Source organism: Varanus komodoensis, unplaced genomic scaffold (assembly GCF_004798865.1).
Source record: "Varanus komodoensis strain SLA01 unplaced genomic scaffold, ASM479886v1 scaffold3, whole genome shotgun sequence".
Classification (NCBI taxonomy): domain Eukaryota; kingdom Metazoa; phylum Chordata; class Lepidosauria; order Squamata; family Varanidae; genus Varanus; species Varanus komodoensis.
Genome location: NW_025335761.1, coordinates 58,864,330 through 58,881,703, shown reverse-complemented (window position 1 = coordinate 58,881,703; position 17,374 = coordinate 58,864,330). Strand labels below are relative to the sequence as shown.

General features: G+C 40.9%; 1 protein-coding gene across 4 annotated transcripts in view; it reads right to left on the bottom strand.

The window, feature by feature from the left end:
- PPP2R5E (protein phosphatase 2 regulatory subunit B'epsilon) overlaps window positions 1-17,374 on the bottom strand; it is a 77,057-nt gene that overhangs the window by 23,000 nt on the left and 36,683 nt on the right. For all 4 annotated transcript variants that reach the window (XM_044435595.1, XM_044435593.1, XM_044435594.1 and 1 more), the window contains exon 3: window positions 15,870-16,066. In XM_044435595.1, the coding sequence (XP_044291530.1) occupies window positions 15,870-16,066 (197 nt within the window). The remainder of the gene's footprint in view (window positions 1-15,869; window positions 16,067-17,374) is intronic.

Genomic DNA, 17,374 nt, shown 5'->3' with positions numbered 1-17,374 from the left:
GTAAGAACTCAAAAAAAGTTTTCAGTAATAATTTATGCCTGTTGATTTACGACAGTTACCCCTTTCTGTATTTTTAAATGGTGTTATTGTGAATCACCACCAGCACTCAGTGAGTAGAGGAATGAGAGAGCCAGCAGATGTAGCAGCTGAAGTGCTGCACTGTGATTTGGGAGGCTGAGGAAATCTGACCCGCCACACAGCTCCCTCAGGTTAAGTGATGGCCCACAGGCACTATCTCACAGGGTTGTTGTGAGGATGAAACAGTAAGCAGATCACGTATGCTGCCTTGGATTCCTTGCAACGGGTTCAAAAAGCAGAATGTAAATGTAGTGCATTAACAATGATTGTCCAAAACTGTGCTGAATAAATAGAATACTTCACTTTAAAAATGCAGATCTACCTGAACACCTAATGATACAGCCGCAGTAGCCCATGCATGGCCTACAATCTTATCATCCCTCACCACTGGCTACGCCAGCCAGGGTTATGTTTGTGGAAGCCCAAAACCTCTTGAGCACCACAAATAGTTCACTCCTGATTCAGGCTCCTACATTATTTACTACATGTTTTTCCTGTGTATTTTTGGGTCAAACAAAATTGATATTAACATTAGTTATTTCTGCAGCACTTTTTAACAATAGGAATTTAAGCCAGGAAACCAGAAAAGGCTGATTTGAAGAGATCCACTGAGCAGAAACAAGCAGTACAAAGAAGAAATAGGAGAGGATTAAAATACTTGGGAATAACAATTGGGAATTAAAGAGCTTTATTATTAGGCTTTTTCCTTTTCCCACCACAAGAGGGTGCATTTTGATATACTGAAGCCTGAAGACTGACAGAAATCTGTCTTATGCCCAAATATGCTGCAGGTTTGATACTGAAAAAGAAGAGCTTATTACCAGTTAATAAACACCAAGACTAATTTGCCTTTGGAACATTTTTTCTAATGGACAACCTATGTTTTGCTTTTCTGTAAATAAATTCAAACTCCAGTGATCTATTTATGTTAATTCAACCAATAGATTAAATTGCTCATTTATGTGACACAGTTTAGCATAGGGACCAGAGATCTCTCCATTCAATTTTACTCTTCTAAGAACTCATAAGTGGAATTAAACAAGTGGCCATCCTGCAGCCTCATCCCCTACAAAATCCTGCTCAATTAACAATAAAATAAGGGACACTGATGTAAGTCTATTGTAAGGACTAAGAAAATGTGTGAAAAGCGTTTTGAACTCTCCAAAACTCTTAAGTGCAACTATTATTCAATCTCTCTCCTGATAGTAGTTCCCCATTTCTTTATCGTCCAGCACTACCACCAATATTGTAGCATAATTACAAATAAAAACATATCAATACAACCAAAGACAATTAATTTAAAACTGCTTATTTCTGAAAGTGACAAAATGAATGTGCCCAAAAGGAATAGGATAGCAGCCTCTGGAAGAGTTGATAATTAGTGAAGTCAAAGAAAGGTTGCAGTTAACCCTTCATCCCCTAATCTGTTCTTGATTAAATCAATCCTTTGAAGTTATTATTTGCACTGACAGAAAATCCTCCAGTGGGACCAACAGTTCTATAATTAAGGAACAGCAATACATTTGAATGTTCAGCTAAACTTTATAATGGCATTAACCTTTCTCAATAGTAGATCATAACTGCACACAATAAAGATAATATTATGTACATTTATCTGAAACTGAGCTCCATTACTTAAGACACTGGCAATGTCATAACTTAGACTAAGATAAAGTCTTAGATAAGACTTTATTGCACACCATCCTATCATTGAGACGAGGAAAATTCAATTGCAGAACCTACAGCTTCTGCTTCTGAACTTCAAACACAGACCTTGGAAAAAGGAGTAATTTGCATGAACTGAAACAAGCTTCTAAACTCTGTCAGTTCATACTTTCATCAGGTACTTCTATTTTCAAATATTAATCTGTTTATTTCATGATACAGAAAATTCAAGAATCTGAGGGAACTGAGAACCAAGAAGAGTCAGGAGTGGTGCTGTACAAAAACCTCACCTGGCAGACTCCAAGACGTCACTCTTGCACCAAATTAGGCTCACTGATGGTGGAGCAATGTAGGGCAGGAGAGTATGGAGGAGACTCTAGGGGGGCCCTATTAAGACTGTAGGAAGTGTCATGCTGGACTGGACCAAGGGTCCATCTTGCCCAACATGCTATTCTGTTCACACAGTGGCCAATCAGATAGTCCAAAAGGAAGCGCACAGGTAGGATGGGAGGGCAAAGCAACCTCCTCTTTATGTTCTCTAGCAACTGCTATAAATACTCCACACTGCCTCTGATTATCTACCATGGTCACTACCATGACCAGCAGCTATAGATAGCCCCATCCTCCATGAACTTGTTTAAATCCATCCAAATTGGTGGCCATCACTACATCATTTGGTAACAAATGCCAGCCCTGGTAGAGGAGAAGGAAGAGGACTTCTCCCTATCCACTTTCCCCATACCTTGCATATTTTCGTACACCTCTATCACAGATTTTATTTTCCTGGGATCCACGATCACTCCAGATGGTGACCGCAGCCAAGACATTAAAAGACACTTGCTCCTTGGGAGGAAAGATATGGCAAATCTAGACAGCATAGTAAAAAGCAGAGACATCACCCTGCCAACAAAAGTTCGTATAGTGAAGGGTAGGGCTTTCCCAGTTGCAATGTTATGACTATGAAAGCTGGACCATAAGGAAGGTTGAGCGCCAAAGGATTGAGGCCTTGGAATTGTGGTGCTGGAGGAGACTCCTGCGAGTCCCATGGACTGCAAGGAGATCAAACCAGTCAGTCTTACAGGAGATCAACCCTGACTGCTCTTTAGAAGGCCAGATCCTGAAGATGAAACTCAAATACTTTGGCCACCTAATGAAGAGGAAGAACTCAATGGAGAAGAGCCTAATGCTGGGAACAATTGATGGGAAAAGAAGGAGGGGATGACAGAGGGTAAGGTGGCTGTTAAGTCACTGAAGCAGTTGGTGTAAGCTTGAGCAGACTCCGGCGGATGGTGGAGGACAGGGGGGCCTGAAAGAATGTCGTCCATGGTATCGTGGTGGGTCCGGCACGACTTTGTGACTGACATAACATAATCACAACTCCCCATTTTTCTAAGCTATACAGGCCCAAGATCTTCCCTCACAGAGAAGTTACTCCGGCCCCTTGTTCATTTTAGTTGCCCTTTTCTGCACCTTTCCCCATTGTATATTATTCCCTTTTAGATAAAGTGATCAGAAAGGTGCAGAATTTTGCAAATGTGGCCATACAAGAGATTTGTATAGGGACAGTATGATATTGACAATTTTCATTTATTCCTATTTATATCTAACATAGAATTACCTTTTTCAAACAGTTGTACACTGCGCCATGAAGAAATTCAAGAGAAAGACTGTATGGTACACCTTCACTCCCAAGTACAGCAATCTCTGAATAACTCAAGGAGCAATGAGCATTACCAATTTCAAATGCAAGAGATATGTAGTCACACATTTTGGCAATAACAATATGTTTTTAAATACTGCTGTAAACAGTATTTACCATCTGCTGAGAAATGAAACATTTCTAAATCCCCCCTCCCAATGCTAACCACCCCCAAATAACACCCAAAAACAAACAGGGAGCAGACTTCATTTCGATTTTTCCTGCACTTTCACATCTCTACTTTTATCCTGTAAGAAAGAATCTATGCACATCTATTTTTTTCCTACTGAAGAAATTTAACTGTAATACATGTGTGCAGTTCTCAGCATGCACAATCCAAATTATATCAGATCGGGATTTTTCAACCTTAAGCAACAAAATCTGCTTATACACTAATTCACACTAAGAGGTTAATAACAATTTCTGGTGCCTTGCTATGTATTTGCTTAGTTTTCCCCTGTTCTTATGCCACAAAAGTCTCACAGGGTGGCTTACAAAGATTAACAAATACGTCTAAATGTTGACCGGGAACCTTTTCAAGCATAAATTGTACTCATGTAAGTAGACTGCTTGACACTCTTACAATTTTAGTGACATGCTGCATCCTAACTGTACTAATTTTTCTAACCTGGGACAACCCTAAAGAAAACAGTGACGCTCACTATGACTCTTTCTTTGCATAATATGCTTTACATCATTTAAAAAGCAATTTTGTCAAGCAAATCCTTCAGTTTGGATACAAACTGCTTCTAAAGGTAAATACATTAAAAAGGTAGCTTAATACAATCCACATGGATGCAGCAATTATGTACAGAGGAAATCCGCACCAAGCAGAGTTCTGCCCTCTTTGTACATCCAGCCAGTGCAACATCAGGTACAGAGGGTGCGAGACAGGTGCACATCCTCCATGTCTTCATACCAGCTCTTCCTTTACTGACTCAAGGAATGTGTTCATACTGTTTGACCAGTGAGAGGGGAGAAGGTTGGACAGCGATGGGACTTCCCCTTCCTTGACCTGGCCTGGCATGATTACTGTGTGTACGCAGTGAGGGGGGTAAGAAAAAGAGAGCTCTGTACACTTTCTTATGTGCCACAGGATAGAGCTGCTGTCCGTGCAGGCGTCGCAGCCGTATCAAGAAGGCTCAAGTCCAGTGAAAAAGTTCTTCCTGTTGTTCACAAATTCACAAAATGAGCAAACCAAGAAGATACTATAAATATGAGCTTACAAGATGCTTAGTCATAGCAGAATTGTGGAATACGAAGGTTCCATCTCAGAAAGCAACCAATTGATTAAGAGGCCACATAGTTATTGCTAAAAGCATTTATGTATTTGATAAATGATTTACACTTTTTGAAATCAAAATGCTAATTTACTCAACAGCACACAATATTAATTAATAATACAAGTTCACTCCATTAGAATTTTTTGGGTAAATTTATAACAACAGTAGAAACAGAAGGATTTTTTCCAGTTTTGTGCTGGTCTACAGCTCTATGACACCCCCCATCATATTGCTATAATATCAGTATACCAGTATTTGTGAGGATGTTTACAATCCCAGTATCTTATTCTGAACATTCACTGGACTGCCACATGAACAAGCAACATGTATATTATGGATTTCTATTATTTTCTACTGCAGGGGGGCTACATACTTTAGATAATATATTGCAAACGCCCAAATTGGTGATGAATGAATGAGGGCTGAACTATATTTTAATTGGGTGAAGACAACTTACAGCTGTTGCTGGGTCCAGTCTGGCCCACAGACCCTCTACCCTTCCCACACTCCACCCAGACAATGAGCAACGCAAAGAGGATTCTCCTAGTCACTGCTGAGATAAGCTGTGGATTCCCCTGCACCACTTCCCACTCCACCTGAACCCCACCCAAGATGCAGACTAACTCAGCTAGAACTTGCAGGAGTTGGCTTCTGCAGGCCCCAGCAGAATCCATTCTGGAAGTCCCTCTCCAGTTTATATGAAGGAAACACTACAGAAAAACAACTGTAGGATGGGGTGATGTAAAGGAGAAAAGCAGAAGGGATGTTCTGCCCTTTTCCAGTTAACACTAATCCCTCTCCATAAAAGAAGCAAGAGTGTAAGAGGTTTGTTACATATCTACTTGAAAGGTCTAGTTCAAGCATAAAATTGCACCTAGGGATGCGTCTACCAAATTACTCCCAACTCAATAAAGTCATTCCTAGACACTATAATCAACGAGGGCAGGGGGATCCCCATGTTATATGAAGCACTCATATATCTGTACAGTGTTTAGTGGTTGTAACTGGAAAACACTGTTTTAGTGTTGTTTGTTTTAAAATGGCTGGCCTTTAGTCAAACTAGAAACATGGTGAGTCAGAAGAGGCCTCCCAGGCCAACTAGTCTGACACCCAGCTCCAGTCGGATCCGCTAATGTAATACCCAACATGTGGCTGCCCAATCCTTCCGTGAACACCCTCATCTTTCCTTGCTCACTTTTCTTGAACACTCTCAATAATAGGAGAAGTAGTGGGAATTTCTAGTCCTGAATATGCACAGTAGAAAGAGCAGGCATGGAAAAGAACAAGACATCTCTCAAATTCTAAGATTAGTTTTTTTTCCCATGAATAAATGTCTGATGTTAACATAAATGGTAGAAGAGTAGTATGTCTCCCACAAATGTGTTGTCAACAGCAGCTCATGTGTTTGACCCATAGAGCTCAGCAGGTCTGCTAACAATAAAATGCAAAGAAATTACTGGCAAATACGCCGTATTTACATCAATTATATTAGTTAATACATTGCATTAATTATATATGTGTGAGTGAGAGAGTGAGTGTGCACACACACGAGAGGTTCATTCATATGTGGCTACATGTTTCATAGCTGCTATACCTCATACATGGAGACTTGTTTATCAAATATTATTGGACACAGTTATCTTTTTCCAATCAGCCATTCAAAGACTGAATTGCAAACTTTAGAGTTTCTTTTTCTGCTTTAGTTTTTGTCAAAGTTCTTTTAAACAAAGACAAATGCAGATATCTCCAAAAGAGGGGGGAAATGATTAGATAGCTACTGAAGGGTAAAGAAACATGAGCCTAAAGTCATGCTAGATTTAATATGTAACAAGAACGGTTACAAGAGCTATCACATTCAGATTAAATTGATGTGCTCTAAATTTTAAGGCAGTGCTATAAATCTCCCCAAGAGAACACAGTGAGTGAAGTTCATGAAATAGAAAAACAGAAACGATAACTGAATAATAAAAATGGTTCTATAATTTAATTAGAGTGACTGCTGACATCATATAATTAATGCTTTTTGAATATGTATATGTATATCATATCATCACATTCAACTTCCACTTCCCCTTTAAGTTCTGCAATAAAGATACGGGGATGACAAGCTACAAGCACTCGATCAGGTCATTCTCCTCACCACAACTCAGCCTGCACAACTGATGCAAGCCCCCAGGTTTTTAAAAAGTTGCAGTGGCTTGTTGCAAGCCATGGTGCATGCCTGGCTTGGTTTGCATAATTACTGCCCAGCCACAGCTCATCAAGTCATCCAAATCTGGGCATCATGGCTAATTAGGGGATTAGGCAGGGTAACTTGAGGGTTGTTTAACCGGCCAACAAACCATGCCAACCAGGCTCAGACAAAGCAATTAGCTGCAACCAGTGAGTATACAAAGCATGCCTGCCACATGATACAGCTCATAATAAGGCATCCTGGCCAGCCACTGTAACTTACTGTGAAATCATATGAACCGGATCATTCTGTAACAAGCATGTTTGTGCCCAAAGGCCATGCAATGTCCACAGAGACATCATCTTTGGGCCAAACCCCCAAGAAAGTGGATTCACACCTCATGCTAAGCCACAAATAAGCTAAGCACTGACAATTATTCACAGAACTACCCACATTCCGCCCTTGCTTCCTTCTCAGTCCTCTAGCCAGCTCCAGCATTTTCCCAGGCATCTCTGTGGTGGAATCCACAGCCCACAATCTCTTGCTCGCTTGCTTGATCAGCAGCTTTTTTTACTGGTCTGCTGTGTGTTCTGGGCAAGTTTTTCTTTGCTGGTTCTTGTTGGAAATTGTTCCCAAACTCCCCCACCCTGAGCCTGCCAATACCTGCCTGCTAGTTCTAATAAAAATGGTAAAACTTTCCATGCCCTTTTGTGTTTTTTTATCAGTATGCTGCCTCTTCCTCTGCCTTTGCTGCTTGTTTCATTCATTCAGCCTCGTGCTCCCCTGACCCCAAAATGCCTTTCACTCCATATGCCCCCACTCCTCTCCCCAACTCCCTGCAGAGCATTTTGTGATGCACCCACCACCATTATTTCCCAAAGCCTGCCATCGAAGCTGCTTTCCACTTCCCTCCCTCCTGCCTCTTCAGAGGGAAACATGTCACCTCCAGGTCTTCCCCCACCCTGACACACATACTCCAACCCCACAACCCAACTTCTTGTGAAGTTTTGCTACTGAAGCCCCACTCCCCTCTCTTCTATTATTTCACTCCTACAAACATATTTATCAGCCTATTTTCCCCCCAAGAAGATCCCAATGTGTTGCAAAACAAACCAAATCTCTATTAATAAAGAACGGTCTTTGATGGCTTCTGCTGCAGGTAAAACCTACCTTTCCTTTGAAAGACACTTTCATGTATCTGCAGCTGTTCTTAAAAGCACAACTGTATTAATCTGTATTAGGCTGCAAACTGAAAGAGAAGAAGCTGCAGCATCAAGTCCATTATGAGCTGAATGTAGTAACTTCTTTCTCAAAATATATGCCAAAATGTATTTTTAAAAGTAGCATTCATTGTACTGTACCACCTGCAATGAGCTAAATTAAACAATCCCTTATTAAAGAGACATTCTGGTCTTCAAGAGAAACAAAACAAGTATTTTTGCTGAATAATATGTACCCTAATATCATAAATGCAACACACAGTCATCAAAGTAGCAATCCACTGATTAGACATTTTGCTGAGGCATCCATAGCAGTTTCTTTTCCCCCTTTTTATTTTTAAACAAAACATAAATACAATTGAAATACAAATATATATTCCTCAAGATATATCAGTAATATTAACATCTAAATTAACAATAAATCCATAGCAGTTTCTCAAATTCCTGAAAGTATCCATAGGTCTAAATTAGTTGGGCTCCCTGCCCCAGGACACCATCCCAATTGGCTTCAAAAGGCTGAACCTATTCCAGGTGCTAATTTCAACCCTCAGCCAAGATTTACTATAATCCCAAAGTCAGATTGCCAAACCAAGCATGTCCTTTGCCAATAGCTTGTCATAAAAAGATTCACCCCCCACCCCACCCCCTGCTAATAGGCTGATGAGTATGGAATGGACCAATCATAAATACAGGTCAGGGGAAAGAGCTGCCATGGCTAGTTACCTTGTGACCCAAACTCCTCTCCATTGAGTTTCCTTATTAAACACACACACACACACACACGCGCGACTGACAGCTCTGCCCCGATTCCTCTCCCTCCATGGAAATAGTCTGGGGTTTCATTACACAGTTTATGATGTAAACCACAAAAATAATCAAGAGTATTTTTCTATCTCAGTGACACATCACATGGACAGTATAAACAGGCTAAGAACAATAACTCTTTGTGCCACTAGGGCAGGAAAAAATATGCAATGAATACAGCACCACAGAATATCACATTGGTGGCACTGTAAGCAGATTCAAGATGGCACACCAGCAGCACAGGTCAGCACCATTACACTCCCAACAGAAGTGGAGGTACGCAAACCCCAGCACCATTATGCCCAACAGAGCAAAGGTTGGTTTAAACTTAATACTTCTTAGTAAAAGAGCACATGTTTTATTACAATATGATTTATGCTGAGCAAGATCCAGTGTCCTTCTACCAGGTGACAGTCTACCTTGACTGGAAGTAGATCCCCTGGATTTCCCTGCTGAGATGCTTTAGACTGGAGCTGGTAGGTAATTAAACAACAATTTCATACATGCAAAACACCCAATACTATTCCACAAAATTACACGGGGCCAGACATCCAAGCTGAGCAAATGTGATTCTGGAGACACAATAGTTAAATGCACTATGATTACTTAAAACAAAGAATGCACACAGATCATTATGTAAATAGAACGGAACACAGAATTCAGTATCACTACTGGACAATTAAACCAAATTTCTAATCCTTATGGTTGCAGATAAAGGCTGGGAAAAATATGGACAATGTCTGCTTTGGGAAGGACCCCCCCCCCCATCAGTTGGGCCATAGGCACTACTGACTTAAAACAACCTTTCTATTTTTTTCTAATTACTATACTATCTTCCTGTCCTGCCTCCAGCTCTCACTGTCTCTGAATAAATGCATTCCTTGCAAAACAGGAATGCCTCTGCCTCCCTAAATCTCGGAAGGAGATGGAAAAGTGCAGCCCTAATAAACTACAGCAAGTAATGTGCTTAATTTAAAGTGCACATTTTGGGAACTCAAGGGGCAAGCACGGAATATACACAGACGTTATGGGAAGAAGCATCCAGCTACCCCTGCCACCAACACAGAGTCATCTGACAACTTTAAAAAACTGAGTGCTAAAAGGGAAGGACGGTGCATTTTCTAAGGGTAAATCTGGCACTGGTGTCATAATGAAAGGCAAAGGCTGCTCAGCTAGAAAGGTAAAAGTTCTTCAGCAGCAGAGGACAGATGAGTCCTGAAGGGAAGACTAAATAAAGACAATGGTATGCAGTGGTTGACTGAGATGGCAAAGCAGTCTGACCGGTTCATTTTAAGAATAGCAAGATTTAAGTGTAGAATAGAATTAAAACATCAAACTGAGTCAGTGACACCATTTTTATCTCCACTGACAAAAAGATCATTTACAGCACAGTCCTCAAGATAAAGCTAATAGGCAAAATAGGCTTCTGAATCCTACAATCAATTTTGCCTTCATCAAGTCAGTTATTTCCAATGATTAGCTGAACACGTACAAAGACAGATTGCTTACCTGTAACTAAAGTACTCTGAGTGGTCATCTGTGAATTCACACATGTGGACTCTTCCTGTGTGAAGCTTCAAACTGGGAAATTTCCACAGCTTAGAACTTTTGGTAGGAATTTATGCCCCCTCATAGATTGCCAGCAGCTTCCCACCCATTCCCTCAGTTCACTGAGACTGACAATTCCAGCCTCAGAACTGAGAGATAGTCAGTACATTTAGACCTCCCACCTGTCACTCCCACTTCAGTGTCCAGGTAGTTTTACCAAAGGATGTGCAAGACACCTGTGCCAACTTCAGTGGTGCACTGTAGCTGTGGGTTTGACTAGTTTCCCTGTGAGTGCTTTCAATACAACTGAGAGGCTCCAACAGGGAGTGGGTTATCTCACAGGGAAGACCTACATTATGAGCACCTTGGCGAGGCTGCTTGACTGCTGGATGTGAGAAAACTGAGAAACTGTCAGTTGGGAGATGATAAGCTGAGATGATGGCTAAATAACCTCTTTGACAGAAGAAGCCGTTTCGAAGCAGCAACAAAAATGCAGAACATGCAAAACAGGATATGCAAATGAATGGACCCCTTCAGACAGAGTGAAGGAAGAAAGGTTTTCCCATTTTTCACATACAATGCCCTTGTGGCTGGTTTCCAAGCTGCATCCAGAATCACATTCTTCCCACAGAACAGATTTTCCATGCCATCAGTCTGAGTACCTGTAAATGCAGATGACAGATCTGACCCTGGTCCTATGTTAACAGGATCAGTGGGAGGGAAAAAGGAGGAAACTCTCCTTAGTAACTTTGTAGGAGAACAGCAAACTGAGGCAGTCAGGGCTGCCACAAAACCGCCACTATGCAGTTCATTTTGCCCTCCAGTACTTTCACAAGGACTCTCAATAATAGCAGAAATGGTGGGAAAGGATAGAACAGGCAGCCAGTTCATCAAAGGAGGAAGGCATCCCTCAAGAAATTCACTATGATGCTGGTCTGAGTACAATATAGTCAGTAAGCCATATTGCTTGGAGTTGCAAAAAGGACTATGAGGGGTGTGCCCCATCAGCAGAAAACAAATGCTCCGAGCATGCTGTCCAGCTCCCGTTTGTGGGACAACTGATAGATGCAACTGCGGGTGTTCACAAGGTGATTGTTGGTACCAGCAACATGCTTGCCTGAGAGTGCTATAAGTCACCAATTGGCCCAGTCCCAGATGGAGGTTAGATGTAGGAGGCGATCATGTGCCACCCTGACTGCTGATGTACCAGGCCACTGTGGCATTGTCTGTGATCACCTGGGTATGATGACACGCTTTATTTCCAAATGCATGGAGAGCTTTCTCTATTGCCAGAAACAGAAGAACAGTGATACGGGATTGAGCCTCAACCATGGCCAACGGCCCTGAAGCATCACATTGTGGCAATGGCTCCTCACCAGCCTTCTAAGAGGTTGAGTGCCCAAGCCAGAGACTGGACCATACACAGCATCTGGTCAGTGAAGTGGTTCGTATCCTTTGAGAGTCAGAGCCTCTATAGTTCCCACAATGTCACCTGATGAAGGCACTGACAGAACCATGGAACAACAGGCTGCTGCGTCCAATTGGTAGATGTTACCTGCCAAATGGGGGGAGTCATCCAGTCTCCATATGGATCTCAGTACTGATGGGTACCAAGTTGTGCAGGTAAGGAGGCGCAGTGGCTCTCAATGGAGCCCTTTCCACTTCCCGGGGGGGGGGTGAGTTTCCTCATATCAATCAATGCCCCAGCATGATAAAGGTTGATGTTATTGATGACAGAATGGCAGGTCTTGAATTTCTGCACTATCACCTCCATAATGTGTGGCAGGGAAAGATCAATCAGTCCAAAAATAGTTCCCTCTCAGAAGAAGGAAATCATCACCAGTCTCAGTATCCAGAGTCACATCTGAACCATTGCTAATGGTACCAATCTGGTCAGCTTGAATGGTTGTGAATGGCTAGTATAAGGCTAGAAGGATGTTCTCTAGACCTACTGACAAAAGAGGGAGACAGATCCCTGACCTCCGCCTCAGATGATGATTCACTTGGAGTTGCCTCCAGGACCAAGCAAGGAAGCATACAATGCACAGGAGAATCAAGATGTGACAGAGGCTGATGTGAGGACCACTCTTGAGGATCTCTCAGGCATATCTGAGGAGAGGCAGAATTCCTTTTAATTCTTTCTCTTCCTTGTTTATTCTAAAGAGGTTGTCGAACATGCCTCTTTTTGATAACTTCTGTGCTAGCAAAACAGCCAGACATTAGCCCTAGTTTGTAAGATCCCCTTGTCCCATGACAGGAGCCAGTGCTGTTGGTGACTGAGGAGGTGGTGGTCTGACCTCTTTCGCTGTAGCTGTAGGGTAGACTGGTCTTGAGGAAATTGTTTGCTGAGATTCCATAGCTAGACAAGGGAACACTACTGCTTCCAGTTTCCTCTTCCAAAGTACAGGCTTTAAACCAGCCAATCTATTTCTACTGACTTGCTTGGTGAAGGTCTGGCAATGCGGATGGGCTCTTGAAAAGACCCTTGCCCAGCCAGAGTAGACAAAGTGAGCGACCATCTGTTGGTAGGAGCTTGCTGCCACAGCAGACACACTTGCAAAAAAGGTGTCTTCATGGCCAGAAAAAAACCACCAATGGTTGCCAACAAAAATTAAAAGTGATGAGCAGGGGAAGGCAAAGGTGAAGAGGAGATCAAAGCAAATTGTAGGGAAAATATTTCAGCTAAACTCAGTACTTTCTCAGTCAAGAAAGGACAATATTCCCAATGAGACAACCACAACGGTGGCTGAAGAAAAACTAAGGAAATAGGCAGGAACCTGCTTGGTGATAAGCAAGCAGAGCAGAAAGGTTCCTGCAAAAGGTTCTCAGCTAAGAAAGTGACTCAAACTTAAGGCTCCACACAGGCACAGAGCTCTTATGTGTGATGCACAAAAACCATAAAGGACTAAGGGTTATACAGCTAAGGAGTAGGAAGGGCTGGTTGACTGCCATGGGCATTTGCAGGATAACCTTCACCAGCCTTGCCATGTTATCAGACTCCAGCAACAGTGGCTTGTTTTAGGTTTCCAGAGTAGCTTGTTTAACAAAACAACAAAGCATCCCTCACCTGGTTTGCACAATACAGCAAAGGTATTGGGTTAGCAAAGGTAATTGTGAAAATGTATCCTTATATTATGTATGAGGTGGGGCAAATAAGCCACTGTGGCTTTTATTTTCCCCTCCATGATCATGCAAATAGGCCCAGTAGCAGGAGGCAGCTTCATTTGTACCTAATAATGCATATCAAACATTTTATATTTTCCATAAATATGATATGGGCAAATAAGACAGTACTGAGAAGTGATACAGGCTTATTTATATGTTTTTTCCTTCAGTACTGCCAAGAGAACAGTGTCTTTGGGCAGCCTGTATAACTGCTCTAAGTAATTAAAATATTAATGTGTAGCTAATATTTCACGTAAACATTAGAACTTATTTCATCATATATTTTGCCCATTTCCAGAAACTCCCAATAGTTCCACTGTTTCCACCCTATTATTCTAATGCACATTTTAAAAATCTGGCTTGATTTACCATATGAAAATCACTGACAGTTATGAATCCTGGAACTCCTGTCAATGAACCAGTAACAGGTATGTATCCTGGACCACTTCAAGCACTAACCACCACTTCAAATACATAGTGGCTGGGTTTGCACATCACAGAAAACCATGATGCTTTCTTATCCCTGTTGGTTGGCCATGCTGTCTGCATTCAGCCATGGCTTTCCTGAAACCACATAGAGGATCAATGATCTGTTCTATAGTTACCATGCTTCACTGTGGCTTCTCCAGTTGTGTGGACCCAGAATCTCTATATTACCATTGTTGGTACAGGAACACCATAGAGTCCCATGGAAAGCGCGGCCATTGAAGTGGCTGCTCAGCCATCTGTTCTATACTGCTCTCAGCTACCTAGCAATGCACTCATTATCACTCATTTTATTCCTAACGGCCAAGCAATGTGTCCATCTCCCTGTTTATTTTTGGAAATAGGGAGAAAGCAGGTAAATGCACAGAGGGAGAAGGGGGGAATCATGGGGAAATTGTTTTATTTTAATAAAAATTCTTGCGGGGTTGGTACACTTGGGAGGGGGAAGAGAGAAAACCACTCTCATACCTGCAGTGGACCGATCAGGATGAGACTGATGAGGTCCATAGAGAACAACAGCACAGAGAAGACGATTTCGCTTTTGCTGCTGGGATGCATGGAATGACTCAGAGGATCAAGCACAGAAATTACACAGCAAAGGGAACCACACAGTTGTTTGAACAGTAAGTTTGGGCAAATAATGCATGCAGTGGTCACAGAACAGGGTTGATTGCCATGACGTGTGAACCCCAGCCAGAAAAATCTAGCATAAGCACAGCCTACATATGTACTTATGTATATTTTGCACACAAGTATTGCATAAAAGTTTACACTGCCCATCTGACCACAATTTTCTGTGCAAGCGCAGACGCAAAATGTTAGATACTGCCCAGTCATTTCAATGATCAATATCCAACAGGGCAAGCACTAACATAAACTATGTTGTGCTAATGTAAAATACTTGTTGCATACTAGCCAACAAAAAGATGGTTAATACCTATATCAAAAGATCTTCAACTTCAGAAGGAATAAAACTTGGTTGTAATATAATAAATAGTGCATGCATAACAAATTACATGTAATAATAGTGATTTAATATATGAACAATGGGTTTTCTTTCTAGACTGTTCATGGTTAATAAACCATGGTTAACTCAGCCATATTCACACATCACAACCCAGAATTAAAGAACCAGTAACTTAAAAGTAGGCTAAGAAATGGGTTCACTTAGAAAGTTGTTCGCTACTGCAACCAAGACAATTTCTTTCCCATTGAGGGCCAACTTGCAAAGCGCCTCTGAGCACTCATAAAATCAATGCAATTGGTATCACAACCTCAAGAATGCTTAAAACTCTTGATTTAAAGCCAACTCCACATCTAAAGCAGGTTCTTAAACTTGCACGTGAAAGCTAGCATACTGTTTTAAAACCACAGCAAAGGTGTTCAATGTTCAAAAGCCCCATAAATAAATAAGGAATGCAAAGCTTTCTCCAATTTTTCCATGCTCCCCCCTTTAAACTTGTCTGCATTTCTAGAGATCTGAAGTTCCAGAAAAATGGGAAGGGGGGGAGGAAAAAGAAAATACAGATCAAATTTTCCCACGTCTTCAGTTTTTACACTGTGAATACAATTTACATAATCTAAGTTTAAAGACATTTTAAGTGAAAAGTATCTTCTCTGTTTTGCATTTGAAAGACTGACCTTCAGTGTTGACAGACCCAACATTCTCATTCAAGGTGCTTACTCCACAGTTACATTGGGGAAACAATGGGATCTATAACTTGTTCATGATAAAGAAGAAAACTCACCATTCTAACTACTTCAGGGTAAGTCTGCTCAGTCAAACAGCCTCTGCTTATTGTAATATAATCCACAAGTTCATTAAGAGTTGAGCGCTTGTATTCTTTCATTTTAAGGTCTGAAAGCGTGTCCATGAAGTCAAAAATGACACAGCACTGCTGAAGTTTCTTTAGAAACAACTCAGGTTGCTCTGAAGATGGAACGTCTGCAAGAGTAAAAGACGGAAAGTCTGTATGAGTCTAAACTTTTCCTTGTATGAACCAACCAGTGCTTAAAAGGGCAACCAAATCAATGGTCGTGGTTTTGGGAAGCTGGCATCTGGAATAGTGTATTACACCCTGGTCATCAATTAATAATAACATTTATAATTTCAGGTAAGTAATCAATGCATTTATTGTTCAATCCAAAGATCACTGCAAATACTATTATGCAATTTTATTAAAAATACACATAAGGTTAAAATAATAAACTAGCAACACTTTAAAATTCTTATCAATCCTTTACTCAAATCAAATTAAAATATGCTAGACAGGCAACTAGTATGGCATACAGAACCTTTAGTATCAAGACAGTCACCTTACATTCATATCTCTAAAACTTTATAGCACTTCAGTCCAATAGTATCCAAGAACTTTACATCTAGTGGCTTTAACAGTGAATACCACAACCCTCTGTATCATATATGGCTTGGATCATTGCACTAAATAACTTTCTTTCTTTTCATTATTTAATTTTGTCTTCATTACATGACATTTATACCCAAACTTTCTTCCTTTTGCAAGGAACCCAAGATAGCTTACAGGGTTCTACGTCTCCCCATTTTATACCCTTGTATTTCACTTTCTTCAAGAGAAGCTCTAAATACTTTTCTCCATATAACTGTCACTCAATGAGCCAAATTCTCAAGGGTTGCATCTCTGCAGACACAAAACTGATCTACTGGAATGCCATTGTATCTCCCCCATTTCATCATAGCATCCATCTGTTCATGTCTTAGATGTGTGAAGACTTTCTGATATTCCATTTTCATACACATTGTCAGATATTTCTCATATCGGTGCTGTTGTTTTGTGCTAGCTAACCATTCTGGTTTTTCTAACGATGTAAAAGTAGTTAAAGAAGTCTGCATTCCTACATTAAATATCTTTTATTTAATACTACAGCTTTCAGCACTATAGGAGTTAGTGCCTGATTGCAGACTCAAAGCCTTCAAAAAGCAGAAATCTGGGAATCTTAGTCCTGCAGAGGAATCAAGAACCTTAGATCTCATTCAGTTTTAACAGAACTGAAGAATTCTGAATGTGACACCCATTTAAAATGATCAAAACACAAGAATATTCAACTGATATTGCTGCTTTTATTTTCAGGCATATCTAACTTGATGTTCAATACATTTTCCCAAACTATAGAAATTTCCTTGCATGAGACTGAAGCAACACAGTCCAATTCATTTTGAGATTATTTTTAATTGTTATCACTTGCTTTCACAACTCATTGTTAGTAAGATTTCTCA